The sequence below is a fragment of the Phyllobates terribilis genome, unplaced genomic scaffold, assembly GCF_046119375.1.
Source record: "Phyllobates terribilis strain yellow unplaced genomic scaffold, ASM4611937v1 Scaffold_1__5_contigs__length_1240528914, whole genome shotgun sequence".
Taxonomy (NCBI): domain Eukaryota; kingdom Metazoa; phylum Chordata; class Amphibia; order Anura; family Dendrobatidae; genus Phyllobates; species Phyllobates terribilis.
This window is the reverse complement of record NW_027362761.1, coordinates 419,031,957-419,054,569: the sequence shown is the minus strand read 5'-3', so window position 1 is coordinate 419,054,569 and position 22,613 is coordinate 419,031,957. Positions and strand designations below refer to the sequence as shown.

Here is a 22,613-nt window from a genome sequence, read left to right as displayed (position 1 = left end):
AACCAATTCTTCACCTGCTACTGATTTGTTTATTATGTCTCCCAAAGATCGCAGTAAGGCTCTGCTCACATTTATCCTGTGCTCTGCGCTGAGCACTTACACCAGAGTTTCCATGTAAATCTCTGAAATACGTGATTCAGACGGAACCCATGACAGAAGATTCCCTATAATAAGGCAGAAAGAGGCACTGTGGATGCCGTCTGGCCTGTGATCCCACAGTGTCAGTTTTTTTAGGCGTGCATAAAAGTGCTATTGGCCACAATTTTGTGCACTTCTAAAAAAAATGGACACCGCTAAACGGAGTCCAGAATAACTCTGCTGCCTCATTATAGTGAATGGATCCCGCAGGGGTTTCATCTGAATTACATCACTTGAAAATTTAGATGGAAACCCCAATGTAAGTGCTCAGCCTAGAGCGCTGGATAAATGTTGTGTAAAATATTCCCAATAAAAGGTTCAACTCAGTCCTCAAAAAAAGCTAGTCCCCACTCAGGTCCTTTATCTGTTAAAAATATAAGGGACTTCCAAGTCACTGGTAGCGGAAAGGCTCTGGAAAAGCGAAATGGCCCTTGTCCCCCAAAAGAAATTCAGAAAATTTTGTGCTCCCAAATCCAAATGCCTCCCTCCCATCTGAGCCCCACAATGTGCCTAAACAACATTTAGGGTCCACATGTTTGGCATTCCTGTAGCGATGAGAGCTTGCCTAATTTATAGGTGCATGTCTCCAGAAACATGAGCTGGGCACAACGTACTGGTCACTACAGCGTACTGGTTACTTCAACGGCAGTTTGAAATTTTCACTCAGCAACATCCACTGCTGCTTGTTTCTGGAAAAGACCCATGGAGTCAAAATCATCACTACACCTGTAGGTAAATTCCCAAAGGGGTATAATTTCCAAAATGGGGTCACTTGAGTGGGGATTCTTCTCTTCTCTTCTTCACTTAGGGGCTGTGTATATGGAGTCCGCAAACTATTCTACAATAATTTGTTCTCCAAGAGTCAAATAGCGCTCCGTCCCTCCTGGATCTCATCGTATGGCTAAGCGGTACGGTACAGCCACATATGGGGTATTGCCACATTTAGAAGAAATTGTGTGACACATTTCGGCACCATTTTTACCCATTACCCTGTGTGAAAATGTAAAATCTGAGGGTAAAACATTTTTTTGTGGTAAAAATATAATTATGTTTTCTTCACTGCCCAATTTAAAAACGAAAAAATACTCACTACTTCCCTAGATGAATTCCTTGAGAGGTTTAGTTTACAAAATGGGGTCACTTGTGGGGGTCTATGCTGTCTCGGCATGTCAGCGACTCTTCAAATGTGACATGGTGTCTGCAACCTATCCCAGCCAACATAGCGCTCCTTTCTCTTCCGAACCCTGCCGTACACCAAAGCAGTGGTTTTCTCCCACATATGGGGTATCGGCGTACTCAGGAGAAATTGAACAACAAATTTAATGGTGCAATTTCTCCTGTTTCCCTTATGATAATGCAAAATTAGGGGATGAAAAACATTTCTGTGGGAAAAATGTGAACATTTTATTTTTACGGCTCCATATTATATAAACTTCTGTGAAGCACCTGGGGGTTCAAGGTGCTCACCACACATCTAGATAAGTTCCCTAAGGGGTCTAGTTTCCAAAATGTTGTCACTTGTGGGGGGTTTCCACTGTTTAGGCACATCAGGGGCTCCCCAAATGAGACATGGAGTCTGCTAATTATTCAAACAAATTTTACATTCAAAAAGTCTAATGGCACTCCTTCCCTTCCGAACCTTGCAGTGCGCCCAAACAGTGGTTTTCCCTCACATATGAGGTATCAGCGTGCTCAGGAGAAATTGCACTACAAATTGTGTAGTCCATTTTTTCCTGTTACCCTTGTGAAAATAAAAAAATTGGGTCTAAAGTAACATTTTTGTTAAAAAAAAGTTAAATGTTCATTGTTTTCTTCCACATTCCAAAAATTCCCATGAAGCACCTGAAGGGTTAATAAACTTATTGAATGTGTTTTTGAGCACCTTGAGGGGTGACGTTTTTAGAATGGTGTAACTTTTGGGTATTTTCTGTCATAAAGGCCCCTCAAAGTCACTTCAAATGTGATGTGGTCCCTAAAAAAATGTTTTTGTAAATTTTGTTGGAAAAATGAGAAATCACTGGTCAAGTTTTAACCCTTAGAACTTCCTAACGAAAAAAAATGTTGGTTCCAAAATTGTGCTGATGTAAAGTAGACATGTGGGAAATGTTATTTATTAACTATTTTGTGTGACATATCACTCTGATTTAAGGGCATGTAAATTGAAAGTTTGAAAATTGCACAATTTTCTAAATTTTCACCAAATTTCAGATTTTTTCACAAATAAACGCAAGTGATATCGAAGAAATTTTACAACTATCATAAAGTACAAGATGTCACAAAAAAACAGTCTCAGAATCAGGGGGATCCGTTGAACCGTTCCAGAGTTATTACCTCATAAAGTGACAGTGGTCAGAATTGAAAAAATTGGCCTGGTCACGAAGGCGAAAACAGGCTCTGGCGCGAACAGGTTAAGAGCCTGTTCAAATCCTTTAAAAACAATGATTGTTTTTAGTATTGTCCACACTTCATCAAACGTTACAGATGGAACAATGCTGCCAGAGAGGTAACGTTCTCCTTGCATTTACCAAACCCAGACTCATCCATCAGACTGACAGATAGAAAAGTGTGGGCTCTCACTCCTGAAAATATTTCTAATATTGCAGAGTCCTGTGGTTTACAACACTACATTTGATGCTTGTCATTGTGCATGGTGACTTAAAGCAGCTGTTCGGCGATCAGAACCCATTATATAAAGCTCCCAGTGGGGCAGAGGTTTGGAGCTCTACAGTTTTTTGAGCCAGATGAGTGCTGGTGACTTTTATGCACTATTTAATAAAGTCCCATCTTGTGCTTATCAGGCACCTAAATAACAATCTAAATTTTACCCAAAATAATTGGTGTAGGATAAAGATTATTAATTAAAATCAAATTATTCTTTATCATTCAAGTGATGATTAAAATATAAAGACAGAGCACTAGATAAAATTACAGATATACGGAAACCATAAAAAGATAAAGACGGCTACCTGAACTCGGTGATAAAAGTAATGTAGCTTTACCTGAACCAGAACTCCTTGTGGACAATATACATACAAAGAGAACAATAACCTTGTGTTACCCAGGTAGAGGTATGAGACCAGGCAGCCACCAGCACCAAATGCTCGTTTTGTGTATGGCCTTCATTCGGGGGGCATACTTAGTCTCTGAGTCCAGGTAGCTTTGTTGAGGGAGAGATTTTGATCTGCTATTGATTGATAGAAAGTTCGTCATCCTTATCAGAATATTTGCAGCAGATTAAGTGTTTATTATTTTTTTGCATCAGGGACACAACAGTAAAAGGTGGGGGCTACATGATGACTTTAGCAATGACACATGTCATCCGGCCAAAGACCTTTATGTGTAGCTGCTACATCACAACGCAATAGAACTGTATAAAGGTACATTGAGACCCCTAAGATCCTGTGATTGCAGGACCTTAGGTGTTGCAATGAGACTTCATTCACTTCTGCATTCACTTCTATTGCGCTGCGACATACACATAGGCGATCTTAGGCTATGCTGTAGGTGTTGTGGCCAAAGTCACCAAATAGCTCTAGCCTAGTACAACAGCATTATGCAAACAGTGTTAAAAAAAAGAAGTTTTCTGAATATGTAATCTGAGACTGATACCTGCTGCATCAGTCATCTCTGCCTACTTATCAGGTTGTGGCATCAGAATCTAATAATTATACAAGTGAAATATAAGTACATAATGTACGTTAAAACTTTAAATTCTTATGTATAATATACATTGAACACATTTACCATAAACAATCTGCCTAATAATTAGGGTTGAGCGAGCGTGCTCGTTTAACCCTTTAAACAAGCACGCTCGGGTACTCGTCAAGTAGTTTCGATGTGCTCGACTTCTCTATTTGATCCACCGCGGCTGCATGTGTCATGGCTGTAAGGCTGTGTTCCCACTATGCGTTTTTTAAGCGTTTCCGCAGCGGCAATTCCGCTGCAGAAACACTTAAAAAAAACGCTTGGTAGAAGGTCTGCTATGTTCCCCAATGATAATCCGCATGTGCTGTGCACATGCTGCGGAAAATTCCGCTGTGGATTATCATTGCGGAAAAATCCGCAGCACCACCAGTTATTTTGCGTAATTGCTACGTTTTCGCCACCATTGACTTGCATTGAATCGCTTAATATCTGCATGACTACATGTGCACATGTGGATATTAAGCGATTCCATGTGCGGATGGTACCCGGGTCTGGAGAAGAGGAGACTCTCCTCCAGACTCGGGTACCATAGTACCTGTTAAAAAAAAGAATTAAAATAAAAAATATACATTATACTTACCTTCTGATGGCCCCCGGTCTCCATAGCAATGCGTCCTGGCTTCCCGGCAGCTCGTGATGGTCTAAAAGGACCTGCCATGATGTCGTTTAGTCTTGTGACGGGTCACGCGACCGCCGACGGCGTCCTTTTACACAACCACGAGACACCGGGAAGACTGGACGCATCGGATAAGGAGACCGGGGGCCATCAGAAGGTAAGTATAATTTTTTTTTTTTTTTTTACCATTTTTATTCTTTTTTTTAACTAACTTGGTCACACTATATAAAATCCATGCCGGTTGCTTGGATTATATAGTGTGACCAAGAAGTCAAGCACTTTCCAAGTGATGCTAAAATCGCTTGGAAAGCGCTTGACAACCCACATGCGAAATCGCATGATCAAAATGCTTCAATTATGCTTGTCGCTGGCAGGAAAAATGCATGTAAAATCCGCATATGTTTTTTCTGCCAGGGAGATGCAGAAACGCTCAGGAAAAATCCGGAGCATTTCTGCATCGTGGGCACTTAGCCTTAGACAGCTGTGACACATGCAAAGAATGCCTGTTTTGCGGCGGATCAAACAGAGAAGCCGAAGAACGCTAATGTGTAAGTCCCATTGTGCCACCTAAATAGCTCTTCCTTCTTAAGCCAAGGATTCCACAAGACCTCTGAAGATGTACTCTGGTATCTAGCACAAGCAGACAGATTCTTTAAGGTGCATTCATGAATCCAACTTGTTTTTCAGACACATTCCACAGATGTTTCTCATGCTATTCCTGAACAATTATTGCAGTGTAGCAGTTCATATCCCACTGAAAAAGGCCACTAACACTAAGAATTAAATATGCCAACATAAGATGTATTTGGCTTGAAACAATACTCAGGTAGATGGTATGCATATCTTCTACATGAATAACCGGACCCAGGTTTTCCAGTAGAACAATGCCCAGAGCAACACACTTCTTCTGCCAACGTTGCTTTTTCCCATAATGTTTTTAGGTGCCATCTCTTCCACAGTTGAGCAATTAAGCAATGTAAACACTTAGAATCCTAGAATGTTAGAGTTGGAAGGAACATCCAGGGTCATCGTGTCCAACCCCCTGCTCAATGCAGGATTCACTAAACCATCTCAGACAGATGTCTGTCCAGGCTCTGTTTGAAGATTTCCATTGAAGTAGAACTCACCACCTCTCATGGCAGCCTGTTCCACTCATTGATCACCCTCACTGTGAAAAAGTTTTTTCTAATATCTAATCTGTATCTTCTCCCATTCAGTTTCATTCCATTGCTTCTCGTATTTCCATATGCAAATGAGAATAAGGATGATCCCTCTTTTACTGTGACATCCCTTAAGATATTTGCAGACAGCTATTAAGTCTCCTCTTAGCCTTCTTTTTTGCAAGCTAAACATTCCCTGATCCTTTAACCTTTACTCCTGGGACATAGGTTGCAGTCTGCTCACCATCCTGGTAGCTCTTCTCTGAAATTTGCTCCAGTTTTTCAATGTCTTTTTTTAAAATGTGGTGCTCAGAACTGGACACTGTATTCCAGATGAGGCCTGACCAAGGAGGAGTAGAGGGGGTTAATTACTTGATCTAGACTGTATGCTTCGCTTAATACATCCCAGTTTTGCGGTTTTTGCTGCTACATCACACTGTTGAGTCATGTGCAGTCTGTGATCTATTAGTATACCCAATCTTTTTCTTACATGCTGTTACTTTGTTTTATTCCCCCCATTCTTTATTTTTTGTTTTTTTTGCCTAGATGTAAAATCTTGCATTTCTCCTTGTTAAATATCATTCTATTAGTAGCTGCCCATTGTTCAAGCTAATCTAGATCCTTCTGAATCCTTTCTCTGTCTTCTCTAGTGTTAAGGCCCCGTCACACTTAGCGACGCTGCAACGATCCCGACAACGATACGACCTGTCAGGAATCGTTGTTGCGTCGCTATGTGGTCGCTGGTGAGCTGTCAAACAGGCAGGCTCACCAACGATGAGGGGAGCAGCGACAGACATCATGGAAAGAATCTTTCCACGATGTCCTGCTCCTGGTTACCAGCCTGCTGAAGAAGGAGCAGGCTGGTAACCATGATAAACATCGGGTTACTAGGGGCACACGCGCACCTAGTAACCCCTTGTTTATCATGGTTACCACTCTGCTAAGGTGAGCGGAAGGTTACCGCTCACTTTAGCAGGCTCGTAACCATGATAAACAGCGGGTTACTAAGTGCGCGTGTGCCCCTAGTAACCCGATGTTTATCATGGTTACCAGCCTGATTGCTGCTCCCGCTGGTCACACACAGCGATGTGTGCTGACCAGCGGGAAGGCAACGACCAAAAAATGGTCCAGGACACTTTGCAGCGATCAGCGACCTCACAGCAGGGGCCTGATCATTGCAAAGTGTCACACATAGCGACATCGCTGGTGAGGTCGCTGTTGCGTCACCAAAACCGTGACACAGCAGCGATCTCGCTAGCGATCTCGCTATGTGAGACGGGGGCTTTAGCCATCCCTCCTATCTTTACATTGTCTGCAAATTTGATTAGTTTACTTTCAGTTCCCTTATCTATATAATTTATAAAAATGTTGAACAACACTGGGGCAGGACAGAGCCTTGTGGTACCCCACTTGACATCCGGCTGTCAACGTGAAGTAAAAGAAAATCATCACACCGGACCAGACCACCTTTTTCCCGTTCTGATGCTCACGTGCTGCCCACTCTAGGCCCCTTTTGAGGTGGAAATAGATCTGCATGGTCACTCTCATGTGATGCATTGTGGTTCCTGATACATTTCTATTATAGACAACAATAACTAATTTCAGCAATTTGAACTCCAGTAGCTCCTCTTGAGACTGATTCCCATTCTCTCCAAATGTGCATATTTGAGACATGGGGGCCCACAAAATATTCCATTCTTTGACAAGTTTTATAGTAATGAGATAATCAATGTGATTTATTTTTATTTACTTAGTTTTAATGTTATTGCAGACCACTTTAATAATTTTTGTGTTATCACAAATCACTTTGATAATTATACTGTATACTAAGCCATCTTGTACTGTGTATCTTCTACACTTCATGTTCTGTACAACTTCTCTTCAAAAACCATGCATGGTGGAGCAATTTATCTTCATTTAATTTCATGTTTTCTCTGTCACCTACAGCAGGTTTAATAGGATTGATTCTCTAATTATGATTGATAGCTTCCCTCTTATTACTTGTCTTAGATCAGATAAGTTCTCTTTTGTCTCTTGTGAATCAGATTTCATAGCATTTTTATCATGTCATGTAAATTGTTGGCTAACATTCACTGATGAAATCATGTAAGTTATTAGATTATTAGATTGTGTAGTTTGTGCATTATTGTAGTATTATACATCGTACTATGTGTGTTTTACAGCATATTAGAAGTCTGTAAATGTGAAGTCACACTTGAATATCCCACACAGTAAAGTTCTACCTTTATGCTAAGCTAGGTTTTCACATTGTTACAATAATTACAATATGTCCAGTTCTGAGTGAACTTTGGCAAATTTAAATGCACAAAAAAGATCATTAAGTTTACAAATGTTAGAATTTCTGTTTCTGGCTCATTTGCCATAGACTTCAATTTTAAGTCGCATGTGACTTCTGTGCAATCTGGATGTTTTTGACAGCTACATCTGCGCTGTAAAATTGAGCTCAAGACTTGCTGTGGAACGACACATTAAAGAAGTTGTACAGTACTTTATATTACCCCCCCAATGTTTCCCCCCAGGGCCCCTAAGACTTTTTGTAATTACCTTACATTGCAGATAATGCCTATGAGCGGCGCTATCAGTGGCCGCTCACAGGCTTCACGTGACCCCGCGCTGACTTCACGACAAGTGAGGCGTGACACAATGCTGGGGACCCCGCGGTGGCTGCTGGGTTGTGAGCGGGGTTACCCCCTGCATCACACCCAGCATCCACCTCACGCTTTCCCAATGAATGGAGAGAGGCAGAGCACGCGGTGGATGCCGTGTGTGACGCGGGGGGTAAACCCCGCCCACAGCCTGGCATCCACCTGGAACGCGAAAGACAAAGACCCCCGGCTGCTGCCAGCACTTGTCGTGACATCAGCGGATGTCAGAGCCAGCTGGCTGCGGCCAGTGATAGCGCCACTCACTGGCAGTATCTGCAACGTAAGGTAATTACAAAAATCCTTAGGGGCCCCCCGGGGGGATACATTGGGGGGGGGTAATATGAAGTACTGGACAACCCCTTTAATGATCTGACATATTGCCTACACTTATGTTAAACATGTTTTTAATTACATGTTTGCAAAATGTAGCCATTTTTACACTAGCCATTGAGCCCTACAATATTCCAACAATTTCACCAGAAACTGCCACGTTATGATGAACTTGTCAGTGGGTCCCTCACCTGTCAGACGTAGTGCCGTGCGGCGGCCACCATTGCAGCGACACTGCGCCAGCAGGGGGAGCGACCCAGGTTCCCCACAGCACCCATTCTCACAGCTCCAGATGGCACCACCCTATAGGCACAACACCATAACAGGACTAACACCAAGTGAACAGATTTAAAAACTTTGTCTTGCAGTTTGAGTGCTGTGTGGTGCTTGAGTTCAGTTTTGTAAATTTTGCTTAGCCACAATAAATCAATGTATAACATCTGTATGCGCAGTAATCAATGTATAACATCTGTATGCACAGTCCTTGTCTTTTTCTACAGTTACTTGTATGTTACTTTTCAGTATGTCCCATGTACACCAGGAGCAGGGGCAGCAGCAGGGGCATAACTATAATATGTGCAGGGGTTGCAATAGCAGTCGGGCTCGGGAGACAAGGGGGGCTCCAAAGGACCATTTGAAAAGACTATTACTATTAAAGGCCCATTTGGAGATTTTGCTTCCAGTTAGGCCACTGGTTAGCAGTCATTATTATATTTAATTAACAGGACAAAATTGCAATGAAAGCTTAAGGTGACCATGCCCCTTAGAAAGCTGTCAGTCTAGCTCCTTCAGCTGTCAGCTATTCCTCCCAGCTAGTGATGAGCGAGTATGTTCTGTTAACCCTTTCGCCGAGTATGCTCGAACGAGCGCCAAGTATTTACAGCGTGCTGGGTGATATGTTTGAATCACTCCTGTGTGCATGATTTGCGACGGTTTGACAGCATTAATACTTGTGAGGAATGTGTAAGAAGCAGACATTCCTTGCATGTATTAAAGCTGTCAAACCGTCGCAAATCATGCACACGGGAGTGATGCAAACATATCACCGAGCCCGAGTATACTCGGCGAAAGGGTTAACAAAACATACTCACTCATCACTACTCCCAACCTCTCCGGTATACACACACTCTGACTTGGCCAAACATAAATGTGTTTTCAGTAGCGAAAGGGAGTAAGTAGCTGTCAAGAACCTCTAGCCGTGGCTTATCTCTGTGTGTCAAAAGGATTGGGTATGTTGAATTCCAGTGTGCAAGAGAGTCTGGACATCTTCATACTTATTGGAAGATCAGCTGTTGGGCTGAAAGTTATGGCTTTGGAGATTGTTCATCGAATGTGTATGTCCAGCTTAACGCCTTATTATAAAACTGTACAGATAATACAGGACTACACAATTGACAGTAGATGAGAGTGCCTGACAAGCTACATAAGTACTCCTACTCTTTCCTTTCCTGCAAAAAGACCCCTGTGCATACTAGAGAGCATGCTCCCAATACTGTAAAACAAGCCAACAGGTCACTCTAACATTAGACTCTCTACCTCCCACAATGAGATGTTGGCATCTAACCATGTTCTCCTAATGGCAATTTTGGTTTTGTTCTCTACTTTATTATTTATAATAGAAAAGCAATTAATTACCTTTTCAGTAAGTCCAATTTTGTCCAAAGGCAGTGTTTTTGTGCAACCATGTGATAGATATTTCTTCTCCTACGACTCTATGTGGCCATGACAACAATCTTCATATCTCAATGGTAGTTTAGCGGAGCTTTCAGATAAGTGGTTTCGCATAAAGAACTACTTTACCCACAACAAGCATGACATGTTACTTCTTTTCATGCACAAAAACTAATGCTGTGTAATTGTTTAATTATAATAGATTACTATTTCTTTTGATCGCTTATCCAGTGAGAACATTTTGCAATTACTTAATTTTTGGTGTTTAAACTATACCATTACTGTTGTATTTCCAACTGCAAATGGACAATCCAGATTCCCCCAGATTTATAATATTTCTATATTTTTCGTGGATGTTATAAGTTGTTTGTGAACATTTATGTTTGATGAAAGGTTTTACTTTTAAGCATTTACGACAGATTTATTTATTGTTTTTTTGCCCCAGGGTCGATCACTCATTCAGGATCATTGTAGCATGGTTAGTATCTGGTTAGCTACACCAGATACTGAGAGCAAAGGGTCACATACTTCTATGAATGACGGATATGATTTTGGATCAGTTTCTTCATTTAAAAAAATATTTCATATTTTTAATCATTTTTATATTTTTAATCATTTTGTTTTATTTGGTTCTCTATCTACTTTTAGGACTTTTGTGAAAATCTGTTGCATTTTTAGGTCAAATTTATTAAAAAAAATATATATCACAAACCTTCAAGCGCCACTATATAGATTTCTTTTGCCAATGTATGTTGCCCTTTAGAGGCACCATAATTTACTAATTAAAGCATTAACACTCGTGATATATGAAACTTATTGAAAATTTTAGTAAAAGCATTTAAAGGAGTTGTCTCTTCTTATTATTTCGGAAGCACACCATTCCCCAGCCAGCTGACTTCCTGATTGCTGTCGGGTGGGTGCTCTTGATTGATTGACAGTTTGGACCATCAACATCGTCGCACTACTGGCTAGATTTGCTATATGAGGCAACCTTGCCTCTGTGATTAAGCTGTCTGGGGTCATGAGCTAACAGTTCTCTCCATTGGTCCTGGCAAGCTTCAATGTAGTGCTTACTAGCTCAATAGAAAAAAGTTTGTAAACACTGCACCGTAGACAGCAGAGGTAGCCACGCAGCTTTAGAATGATATTAACCTTCAGAAGGTTAATTTTGTTTGGGGACATGACAGGTTCTCCCTTTTATGTTTTATTTTACAGATTTGTTTTATACACCATATCCTATGAGGATACTGGAGTAAGCAATGATATAAAATGAAACCTTGTATATCATTAAAAAAAGATATTTATCCAAGCTCATGTTATGTAGAAAAACCACTTAAAAATATTTACCATTTTTCTCCTGATTCAAAAATGCTGGCTCTCAAATGGTTAAGGTACATTTGTTGAAGGCAGCTATTTACCTGACCTGATGGTCCCTCCTGACCATTCATTAATGATGTATTGAGTGACACTTCATCCTACTTACACCTCCTGACCAAGTAGTTATTATGGCACTTCCTGCTCGACATGTTTACTACATGATGTCATGTAGAGTGAAAAGTCAGGTAACCTAAGATGGCACTCAAGGCAACGCAGCTGCCGATAAGCATCTTTTTTTTTTTTTGTGTTTTATTTTTTTCCTCCTTGTCCTCCAAGAGCCATGAGTTTTATTTTCCTAAGGCTCGGGTCACACGACCATTTTTCTCTCATCTGAGAAAATCAGTCCGATTATGCTAATCACACTCTGTTCAGAGTTTGATCAGCTTGTGATCCGATTTTCTCAGAGGTAGTAAAAGAAAAGTTTCTCCACCTTCTCTATATTGTCAGTCAATGATGTCATCCGAGTGTGGTCCAATTTTTTTTTTTCCACGGATCCATAAAGTTGAATGAGTAAGTGCCACCCAATTCTTGAAGGCAAAATGACAGATAGCACTTGTCCAAACTATAAAGTCGTTATGAACCCTTACTGCACAAGCCCTTATATTTATCATTCTGAGCTGTAGTTTTTGTGTGTACAGATGACATTTGATCACTTTTTGTTTCATTTTTATTTGGAAATGTGGTAGCCCAAAAAATATCAATTTTTGCTTTATGATTTTTTTTATTTACGATGTTTACAATATGGAGTTCACAAGAGTACCAATATGGCACTGATGGGGTCTTCATCAGGCCTCAGGCAGCTATGGCAACCTGTTGACTCCCCATGAAAGACAGCAGCATCTAAGTGGTTAATATATTTTGATTGGAGCTAGTTGTGATTTTAGCAGTTAATTTTGGGTGCCAGCTGGCATCTGCGCTGTATGATCAGGCTCGCTCCATATAGTGTTGATGCATTTCTAGTATACATGTCTGGCGCGCATCTTCAGAGTTTTTATTCACATTTTAATTTTTATTTTCATTGGGGATGCTGGGATGGTTAAATACATAGACACATGGATTAAAAGTAACCAATTGTATAGTAGAAATATGTGGTCCTCACTGATAGATCATTCACATCTTCACTTCACTTGAAATTGTGCTCACAGAATATTGAAATAATTGCTATTGCATCTTATTGTCACAATTTCAGTAAATAAAAGGAAAGGTAAACATAGATTCTAAACCTATACTGATACACATAGCTGTATACCAATATCTATAAGACGTTTTACACTTCCTGACAAAATGTTATGAATGAATATTGTGAATAGTCATCATCTTTACCTTTATTTGAATTACACCACATTAAGTGAAGCAATCCAGGAAAATGTAGAAAGTTTCACCAGGTTTAGCTTTACAATTAGTGATGAGCGAACATGCTCACCACTGCTTAATACTTGATCGAGCAACGGGGTGCTCAGGTACGCTCGTTACTCGATTGAGTATCGCTGGTGTAAGAGCGCCATGCTCGAGTCCCCGCTTTGCATGTTTTGCGGCTGTTAGACAGCCAATAAACATGCGAGGATTGTCTGCCATATACAGTAATGCCATAGCCATATTGGCTACTGGCATTACTATGATAGGCCGACCGCACTGAGTCATCGGGTCTTATATAAGACCCGGTGACGCGATACTCGGTATACTCTCCTCTGGAAGCATCAGGGAGAGTAGATCTATGAAGGTGAGATTAGATTATAGCAGGTTTATTGGCAGTGTTTAATTGCTATTACAGTACTTGTATACTGCTGGTGGATGAGGGATAGTTTTGGATTAGAGGCATATAGGCAGGGTTTATTACTTTAGAGTTCTTTTATAGATATACTGCTGATGCAACCTAAAAACAGGGCTACTTATCTTCTTTTCACTATTAATACCGGAAAGTTTACAGGCATATATTACCGTATTTTTCGGACCATAAGACGCACTTTTTTTCCCCAAAAGTTGGAAGGAAAATGGGGGTCTTATGGTCCAAACGTTACTTTACCAGTGGTGGTGGAGCAGGAATCGCAGGGTCCTCCGGCGGCCGCAGAGGTGAGATGCGGCTGGAGCCGGGGCCTGTACCTGTGCTGGAGAGGCTGGTGTTGGGTGGTGAAGTAGAGGAGCCGGGGCCTGTGCCGGGCTGTGAGCAGTGTCCGGCGGTGCTTCAGAGCAGCGTATGCAGCTTCCGGTGGCCGCGGCCATCTTCCTGAGGCCGTGATCTACAGGAATATTTCAGCCTGAGCTGGCATATGCGCCAACCTGGAGCTTCCAGTATCCGTTGTTTCAGATGCTGCACATCTTGTATCTTCACAGCATAGACAATTGCCTTCAGATGACCCCAAAGATAAAAGTCTAAGGGGGTAAGATCGGGAGACCTTGGTGGCCATTTAACTGGCCCACGGCAACCAATCCACTTTCCAGGAAACTGTTCTTGTAGGAATGCTCGGACCTGACACCCATAATGTGGTGGTGCACCATCTTGTTTGAAAAACTCAGGGAACGTGTCATCTTCAGTGCCTACAGAGGGCCACACATCATCATGTAGCAATTTCAGCTATCCAGTGGCTTTGAGGCTTCCATTGATGAAGAATGGCCCCACTATGTTTGTACCCCATATACCACACCATACCATCAAGATACGAGATGTGCAGCATCTGAAACAACGGATACTGGAAGCCTGTGCTAGCATTTCTTCTGCGGTATTGCTATCAGTGTGTCAAGAGTGGGAGAAGAGGGTTGCATTAACAATCCAACACAATGGGCAGCACTTTGAACACATTTTATAAGTGGTCATAAACTTGTAAATAACTAATGAAAGAATAAAGTTAAGTTAAAACCAAGCACACCATTGCTTTTCTTATGAAATTCTCAATAAGTTTGATGTGTCACATGACCCTCTTCCCATTAAAAAAAATAAAGTTGGATCCAAAATGGCCGACTTCAAAATGGCCACCATGGTCACCACCCATCTGGAAAAGTTTTTCCCCTCCCATATGCTAATGTGCTACAATAAGGAAGTTGATATCACCAACCATTCCCATTTAATATAGGTGTATGCATATAAATTGCCCACCCTGTACATACAGGTGCATCTCACTATATTAGAATATCAACAAAAAGCTAATTTATTTCAGTTCTTCAATACAAAAAGTGAAACTGATATTATATAGAGTCATTACAAACAGAGTGATCTATTTCAAGTGTTTATTTCTGTTAATGTTGATGATTAAAATTTGAAAAAAAAGCAAATTGGACATAATTTCACACAAAACCCCAAAATGGGCCAGACAAAATTGTTGGCACCTTTCTAAAATTGTGCTTAAACAACTTTGTTTCACGCATGTGATGCTTGTTTAAACTCACCTGTAGCAAGTAACAGGTGTGAGCAATATTAAAATCACACTTGAAATCAGATAAAAAGGGGAGAGGTTGACTCAATCTTTGCATTGTGTGTCTGTGTGTGTCTCAGGATATCCCACAAATGAATTGTGCCATAAATGTCTGATGAATGTAACTTTAATCTCTGGGACCCACAGATATTTCAAAAATGGGGCCCTGCCTTATACTGCAGGGAATAGAGAGTTGGCTGCACCTCGACTAGAGTGCTTTGCTAATTTAGGAACACCAATATATGTGTATGGAGGGAGCTGCTCATGTTTAGGGACTCTTATCATTCAGACATTTATGGCGTATTCTGTGTCTAAGATGGGACAGCCTCTTTTAAAATGCATTTTACACAATTTTTAGTTCCCATTGATATAAATAGAAACCCATTAGACATCTAAGGCCAGGTCACACATAATTTTTTTGTTTTGTCAAACATGAAAAGTAGTCTGTGTTTTTTTTTCAGTATGCTAGACCCATTTTTGGTCCTTTTGTCTGTTTTTTTCAGTCCTTGTTGCATCCTTTTTTCTTGTAAGAGAAACAATTTCTTAGTTTCTGCTACTCATTAAACAGTAAAATACACATATTTATGGGGCCATTGACTTGCTGGGTTTGCATTGATCATAGTAGGATATGCATCTGATTTTTTTTTCTTGGGGGAGGTGGGGAATGGTCCACAAAGAAAAAAAACACAAGAAAAGATGCATTCATTGTAATGGATCTGTGATCTATCCGCAAGAATAACAGATAGTACACGTACCCAAAAAATGCATTTGTGAGTCTTAAATGGCATATATTTATATCGGTATTCATTTTACAAGGCTTTCTAAATCTATCCTAGAAAATTGCACACCAAACAATTGATGGAAATGCTCATAATGGCCAATTCGATTTTTTTAATGTCATTTATTATTCCTGTGAATTAAAGCAACAATCAGCAAGTGATTCAGTGCAGACACTAGCACTGGATCCTAGAGCACACATTACACATGAAGCATTATCAGCTCTTTATAATTATTGTCTATTATAAAAATAATCTAATTTTTGTTTGCGATCTTTAAATTAGTGACTTGTTAAGAATAGTAACTGAAACTGCTCAAACATTTTCTACTTACAGTTATTCATGGTGGATAATGGAGCGGATGACTGGAGAATAGCCATGACCTACGAGCGGATCTTCTTTATCTGCCTGGAAATACTAGTGTGTGCAATTCATCCTATACCAGGAAATTACACGTTCACATGGACAGCACGACTTGCCTTCTCCTATACCCCCTCCACAGCTACAGCTGATGTGGATATTATTTTATCTATACCAATGTTCTTAAGACTTTATCTCATTGCCAGAGTTATGCTTTTGCATAGCAAACTTTTTACTGATGCCTCTTCTCGAAGCATTGGAGCACTAAACAAAATAAACTTCAACACACGTTTTGTAATGAAGACTTTAATGACAATATGTCCCGGAACAGTACTGTTGGTTTTTAGCATTTCCTTATGGATAATTGCTGCATGGACCGTTCGAGCTTGTGAAAGGTAAGGCCTCTTTTTTCCTGAATTTCTATTGATGAGCTAATAAATATACTGTATCAATTTAAGAACATTTTTCAACTTCAAAGTCAGCGGTTAAGAGAAATGTCTTTGTTTCAGTGTAATATTACTATATGTAATTGACTATAATACAGCTCCTGTGTAGACCTCCGACTACAAACTACATATAAGCTAAGTTTGCAATGTGATTCTACAGACTAAAATTCAGCTCCTATGTAGTCGGCTATAGGCTATATACAATATACACTGCCCAAAAAAATAAAGGGAACACTCAAATAACACATCCTAGATCTGAATGAATGAAATATTCTCATTGAATACTTTGTTCTGTACAAAGTTGAATGTGCTAACAACAAAATCACACAAAAATCATCAATGGAAATCAAATTTATTAACCAATGGAGGCCTGGATTTGGAGTCACCCCCAAAATTAAAGTGGAAAAACACACTACAGGCTGATCCAACTTTGATGTAATGTCCTTAAAACAAGTCAAAATGAGGCTCAGTATTGTGTGTGGCCTCCACGTGTCTGTATGACCTCCCTACAATGCCTGGGCATGCTCCTGATGAGGTTGCGGATGGTCTCCTGTGGGATCTCCTCCCAGACTGGACTAAAGCATCCGCCAACTCCTGGACAGTCTGTGGTGCAATGTGACATTGGTGGATGGAGCGAGATATGATGTCCCAGATGTGCTCAATCAGATTCAGGTGTGGGGAAAGGGCGGGCCAGTCCATAGCTTCAATGCCTTCATCTTGCAGGAACTGCTCACACACTCCAGCCACATGAGGTCTGGCATCGTCCTGCATTAGGAGGAACCCAGGGCCAACATATGGTCTCACAAGGGGTCTGAGGATCTCATCTCGGTACCTAATGGCAGTCAGGCTACCTCTAGCGAGCACATGGAGGGCTGTATGGCCCTCCAAAGAAATGCCACCCCACACCATTACTGACACACTGCCAAACCGGTCATGCTGAAGGATGTTGCAGGCAGCAGATTTCTCTCCATGGCGTCTCCAGACTCTGTCACGTCTGTCACGTGCTCAGTGTGAACCTGCTTTCATCTGTGAAGAGCACATGGCGCCAGTGGCGACTTTGCCAATCCTGGTGTTCTGTGGCAAATGCCAAGCGTCCTGCACGGTGTTGGGCTGTGAGCACAACCCCCATCTGTGAACGTCGTGCCCTCATACCACTCTCATGGAGTCGGTTTCTAACCATTTGTGCAGACACATGCACATTTGTGGCCTGCTGGAGGTCATTTTGCAGGGCTCTGGCAGTGCTCCTCCTGTTCCTCCTTGCACAAAGGTGGAGGTTGCGGTCCTGCTGCTGGGTTGTTGCCCTCCTATGGCCCCCTCCACGTCTCCTGGTGTACTGGCCTGTCTCCTGGTAGCGCCTCCAGCCTCTGGACACTACGCTGACAGACACAGCAAACCTTCTTGCCACAGCTTGCATTGATGTGCCATTCTGGATGAGCTGCACTACCTGAGCAACTTCTGTGGGTTGTAGAGTCCGTCTCATGCTACCACGAGTGTGAAAGCACAACCAACATTCAAAAGTGACCAAAACATCAGCCAGAATGCATTGGTACTGAGATGTGGTCTGTGGTCCCCACCTGCAGAACCACTCCTTTATTGAGTGTGTCTTGATAATTGCCAATAATTTCCATCTAATGTCTATTCCATTTGCACAACAGCATGTGGAATTGATTGTCAATCAGTGTTGCTTCCTAAGTGGACAGTTTGATTTCACAGAGGTTTGATTTACTTGGAGTTATGTTCTGTTGTTTAAGCGTTCCCTTTATTTTTTTGAGCAGTGTATATATAAAATATAAAAGAGATGTTAGCATTGTGAACCTACATAGTAAAATAAGTCTCCTATACAGAAATATATATATATATATATATATATATACATATGTATGTATGTAAAAGCCATGTTTGCAATGTCAGCCTACAGACTAGTATCCAGCTAATATCCAGCTCTTATGTAGTCGTCTGACTGTAGGCTTTATTCAAGCACCATGTTTGCAGTGTGATTCTACCGAGTAAAAATAAAGCTCCTATGTAGTTGTCTGACTATAGGCTACATACAAGCCATGTTTGCAATGTGGTCCTTCAGGCTACAGAGTAAAATACAGCTCCTCTGTAGACATTTCACTGTAGGCTGTTTACAGACCATTTTTTTAATGTGATCCATTAAAATACAGTTCCCATGCTGATTTCTGACTACAGATTACATACATACCATGTTTTTATTGTGGTGCTATATTAAAGAAGTTGTCCACTATTTTATATGAACCCCCCAATGTATCCCCCCGGGGCCCAGAAGTGTTTTTGTAAATACCTTGCGGTACCTTTTCTGCCTCTGAGCGGCGCTATTGCTGGCCACTCAGAGGCATCACGTGACCCGTCACTGATGTCACGTCAAGTGAGTCGTGACATCAGCGACGCGCTCCCCGCGCGTTTTCCCAGTGAATGAGGAGAGGGTGAGCGCGCGGTGGATGCCGTGTGTGACACGTGGGGTAACCCCCCCCACAACCCAGCATCCACCAGTGGAACGCGGAAGAGGGACCCTCGGCTGCAGCCTGGACTTGTCGTGACGGCAGCGGATGTCAGAGCCGGCTGCAACCGGGGGTCAAGTGATGCTTGTGAGCGGCCAGTGATAGCGCCACTCACAGGCATAAAAGGCACCACAAGGTAATTAGAGAAACACTTATATAAAGTAGTGGACAACCCCTTTAATTTTGTTCTTCCCTTTTTACTCTTTTATTATCTGCAGATTAGTAAACAGAGTGAAAATAAAGTATCACTCCAAGATCAGACTGTACAGAGTTTGTTTGGAGACCACACCCACTGATACATGTCAATTAGAATAGGAGCTGACCAATAGGCCAAACCATGCGATATTTTTGATCGTCTAATTGCAAAGGAGTGTTATTTATGTACCGTAATTCTAGATGCAGAGTAGCGAAATTGGATGTAAGTCTTTATTACGTTTTTTTAAGGGCTAGAAAGTAAAGGGTTTGCGCCACATTTGTTCAAAGACTGTGCTTTGGATTTCAGTTCATGCCCATTTGTAATGCAGACAAGTTTCTATGCATTTTCAAGTGGTAGATGGGAGCTTGAAACTTATTTAAAAAGATTTTAGTGAAAGTAGAAGAGGGAACCAGTTACCTTATGTATGTCAATACATTAAATGTGTCAGAATTTTGCGGGCACATGCAGTTGTGGATACAGTATATAATGATGTTGCCCTGGCTCTTGCTCCCGGTCTTGTCTGCTGTCACTCTGAGCCTGCCTTTAATGGATTTTATTAATGCTAAAACCATGTACACCTTCATTCTCTTCGGGCCTCTATTTTTCCTCCCTTTAAATAAAGCCTAGAGAGTGAAGTATGTGGGGAGAGTGGTATTGTTTTGTTCAGCAGCTTGGGCCATAAATCCTTTTTAATCATGTATATTCAAAGCGCAGATGCATATTGAGTTACACTTATAATTTTTTTTGCATGAAAACTTTAAAACTGCAGCATATTCATTAATTAGTGGAAGTACCACCAATTTGCTAACAATCTGCAGCAAAACCCACATGCAACACAATTTTTCTGCCATTTCACCATGATTTTGGTGAGTTATACAACAGAAATTTCTGGGACATGTACACTAACCCTCATTCTCTTATTGTTCTCTAATTCTCCTATTTTCAACATTCACCCTAATTTAGAACATACCTTAGAAGAGGTGCATTATGGGGGTGATTATAGGTGTAAGGCCACATTCAGCTTTTCCTTTGTGCTAAGAGCAGGATTCATTCTTTCAGTATAAAGCAGTGACTATAATGTGCTACACAAGCTTTTATCAGGTGCTGATCTTGGCACTAGTAAGAATTTCCCAAAAAGATTATTGGTTATTTGGTACATACTAAAGTATATTTAACTGTGGAATCAAGCTTTTGTGTGCTTTGTGAAATCCAATTTCTAGTATATAATTTATTTACTTATTTTTTTCTTATCGCTTAAGAAAAATTAGTTCATAGGAAACTGCTGTTACCATAGTTACAAAAAAAAGCTGCAATAGTCAAAACTAATGATTAGGGAGACATTTTTTTGTATGATTAAAAAAAACATAACTTTCATAGCCTAAGGCTGCGTGCCCACTATGCGTTTTTCAAGCTTTTTTCCCACAGAATTTCCGCAGCGAAAACGCTTAAAAAACGCTTGGTAATACGTGCCCCATGGTCCCCAATGATAATCCGCATGTGCTGTACTCATGCTGCGGAAATTTCCGTTGCGGATTATCATTGTGGAAAAATCCGCAGCATGTCCATTAATTTTGCGGACACGCAGCGTAATTGCCGCCATTGACTTGCATTGAATCGCTTAATATCCGCAAGACTACGTGTGCACATGCGGATATTAAGCGATTCAATGTGCGGATGATACCCGGGTCTGGAGAAGAGGAGACTCTCCTCCATACCCGGGTACCATAGTACCTGTAAAAAAAAGAATTTAAAATAAAAAATATACATTGTACTCACCTTCCGATGTCCCCCGGTCTCCTTAGTCACATGACTAAATTATGTCATGGAAGGTCCTTTTACACCACCGCGAGCCGCCGGGGAGCCAGGACGCATCGTACAGGAGACTGGGGGACATCGGAAGGTGAGTAATGTTTTTTATTTTTTTACCATTTTAATTCTTTTTTTTAACTATTTACTTGGTCACACTATATAAATCCTTGTTGGTTGCATGGATTTATATAGCGTGACCAAGTTGTCAAGCACTTTTCCAAGTGATGCTAAAATCGCTTGGAAAAGCGCTTGATAACCCGCATGCAGAAATGCATGCAAAAATGCTTGACAAACGCTTCTACCTGGCCAGAAAAATGCATGTAAAATCCGCATGCGTTTTTCCTGCCTGGGAGATGCAGAAAAAATCTGCAGCATTTCTGCATCGTGGGCACTTAGCCTAAGAAAAATTTAAACAAATCAATATGAGCAACATTTGGCAAATTTACAAGTTGTTCAAATTAACACATAATATTGTTACTTACCTGTTCTGGCACAAGCGCCTGGTCTGGCTCCCTTCTCCTATGGCTGCATAAACTTGCAGTCACCCATGCTTGTTTTTTTTAGGTAAACCAGCAAACTTCTCTAACAACAGAGCTGGCCTTAAAAGACTTTAGGTCTTTTAAGGCCAGCTCTGTTGTTTGTTATTAGGTAGCATTACCCACAACAGTTGCCTTAAACTGGTCATGAGATTTTGTCGCTTCACTTCTAGTTTACTTTGCTGCTGTTAACTATGGTCCTCCTGGAAGATAACAGGCTGCATTTATGCCACTTTTACTTTGCTATTATTAACGCTTGACCTGCTGGAAGATACAATACTGCATTTACTTTTCAGTTACTGTTGTATTTAGCCATTTCCCAACTGGAAGATACCAACTGCTATCCTATGATTTACTGCTTCCCTGCTGGAAGATATATATTTCCTATACAATTACTGTTCCCCTATTTGTCCAGACACACAGATTTGTTTCATATGTGAAACCTTTTCAGTTTGTTTTTCTGCCATACTGTATACTCAGCTGTCCTGGACCTCACTGATCCTTGACCCCCTCTGCTGCAGCATTGCCTTCGGTCCATGCTACTCACCCAGACCTATTGTTTAGAGAATCCACCTTATCATGTGAGCCCATAATAAATCTCTATGTGACCATGTAGGTTTATTTTCCTATACCGTACATTGCATTTTATATTGATTTTAATTATTTTTTAATAGTTTTGTTTGCCAAATTGTAAGTATTGGAAAGAATCTGTAGCCTGGTTTTTGCTTCTTAATCCGAGATCAGCATAATACAGAAGGAAAGAACCTGACTCCGGAGCTGTGTCACTTCCTGGTCTGCGTAGCGGAGGTTTTATGAAATAACTGTTTTAGCATGGAAGATTATCACTAGAGGACTATTTCGCTAGCCATGCCCCTACCACTGATTGACAGTTCTTTGC

At 41.0% G+C, this 22,613-nt stretch overlaps 1 protein-coding gene across 1 annotated transcript in view; it reads left to right on the top strand.

The window, feature by feature from the left end:
- The window catches only part of KCNN2 (potassium calcium-activated channel subfamily N member 2), a 292,772-nt gene that overhangs the window by 18,320 nt on the left and 251,839 nt on the right, over nt 1-22,613 (top strand). The window contains exon 3 of the mRNA XM_073677198.1: nt 16,183-16,601. Coding sequence (XP_073533299.1) covers nt 16,183-16,601 — 419 coding nt within the window. The remainder of the gene's footprint in view (nt 1-16,182; nt 16,602-22,613) is intronic.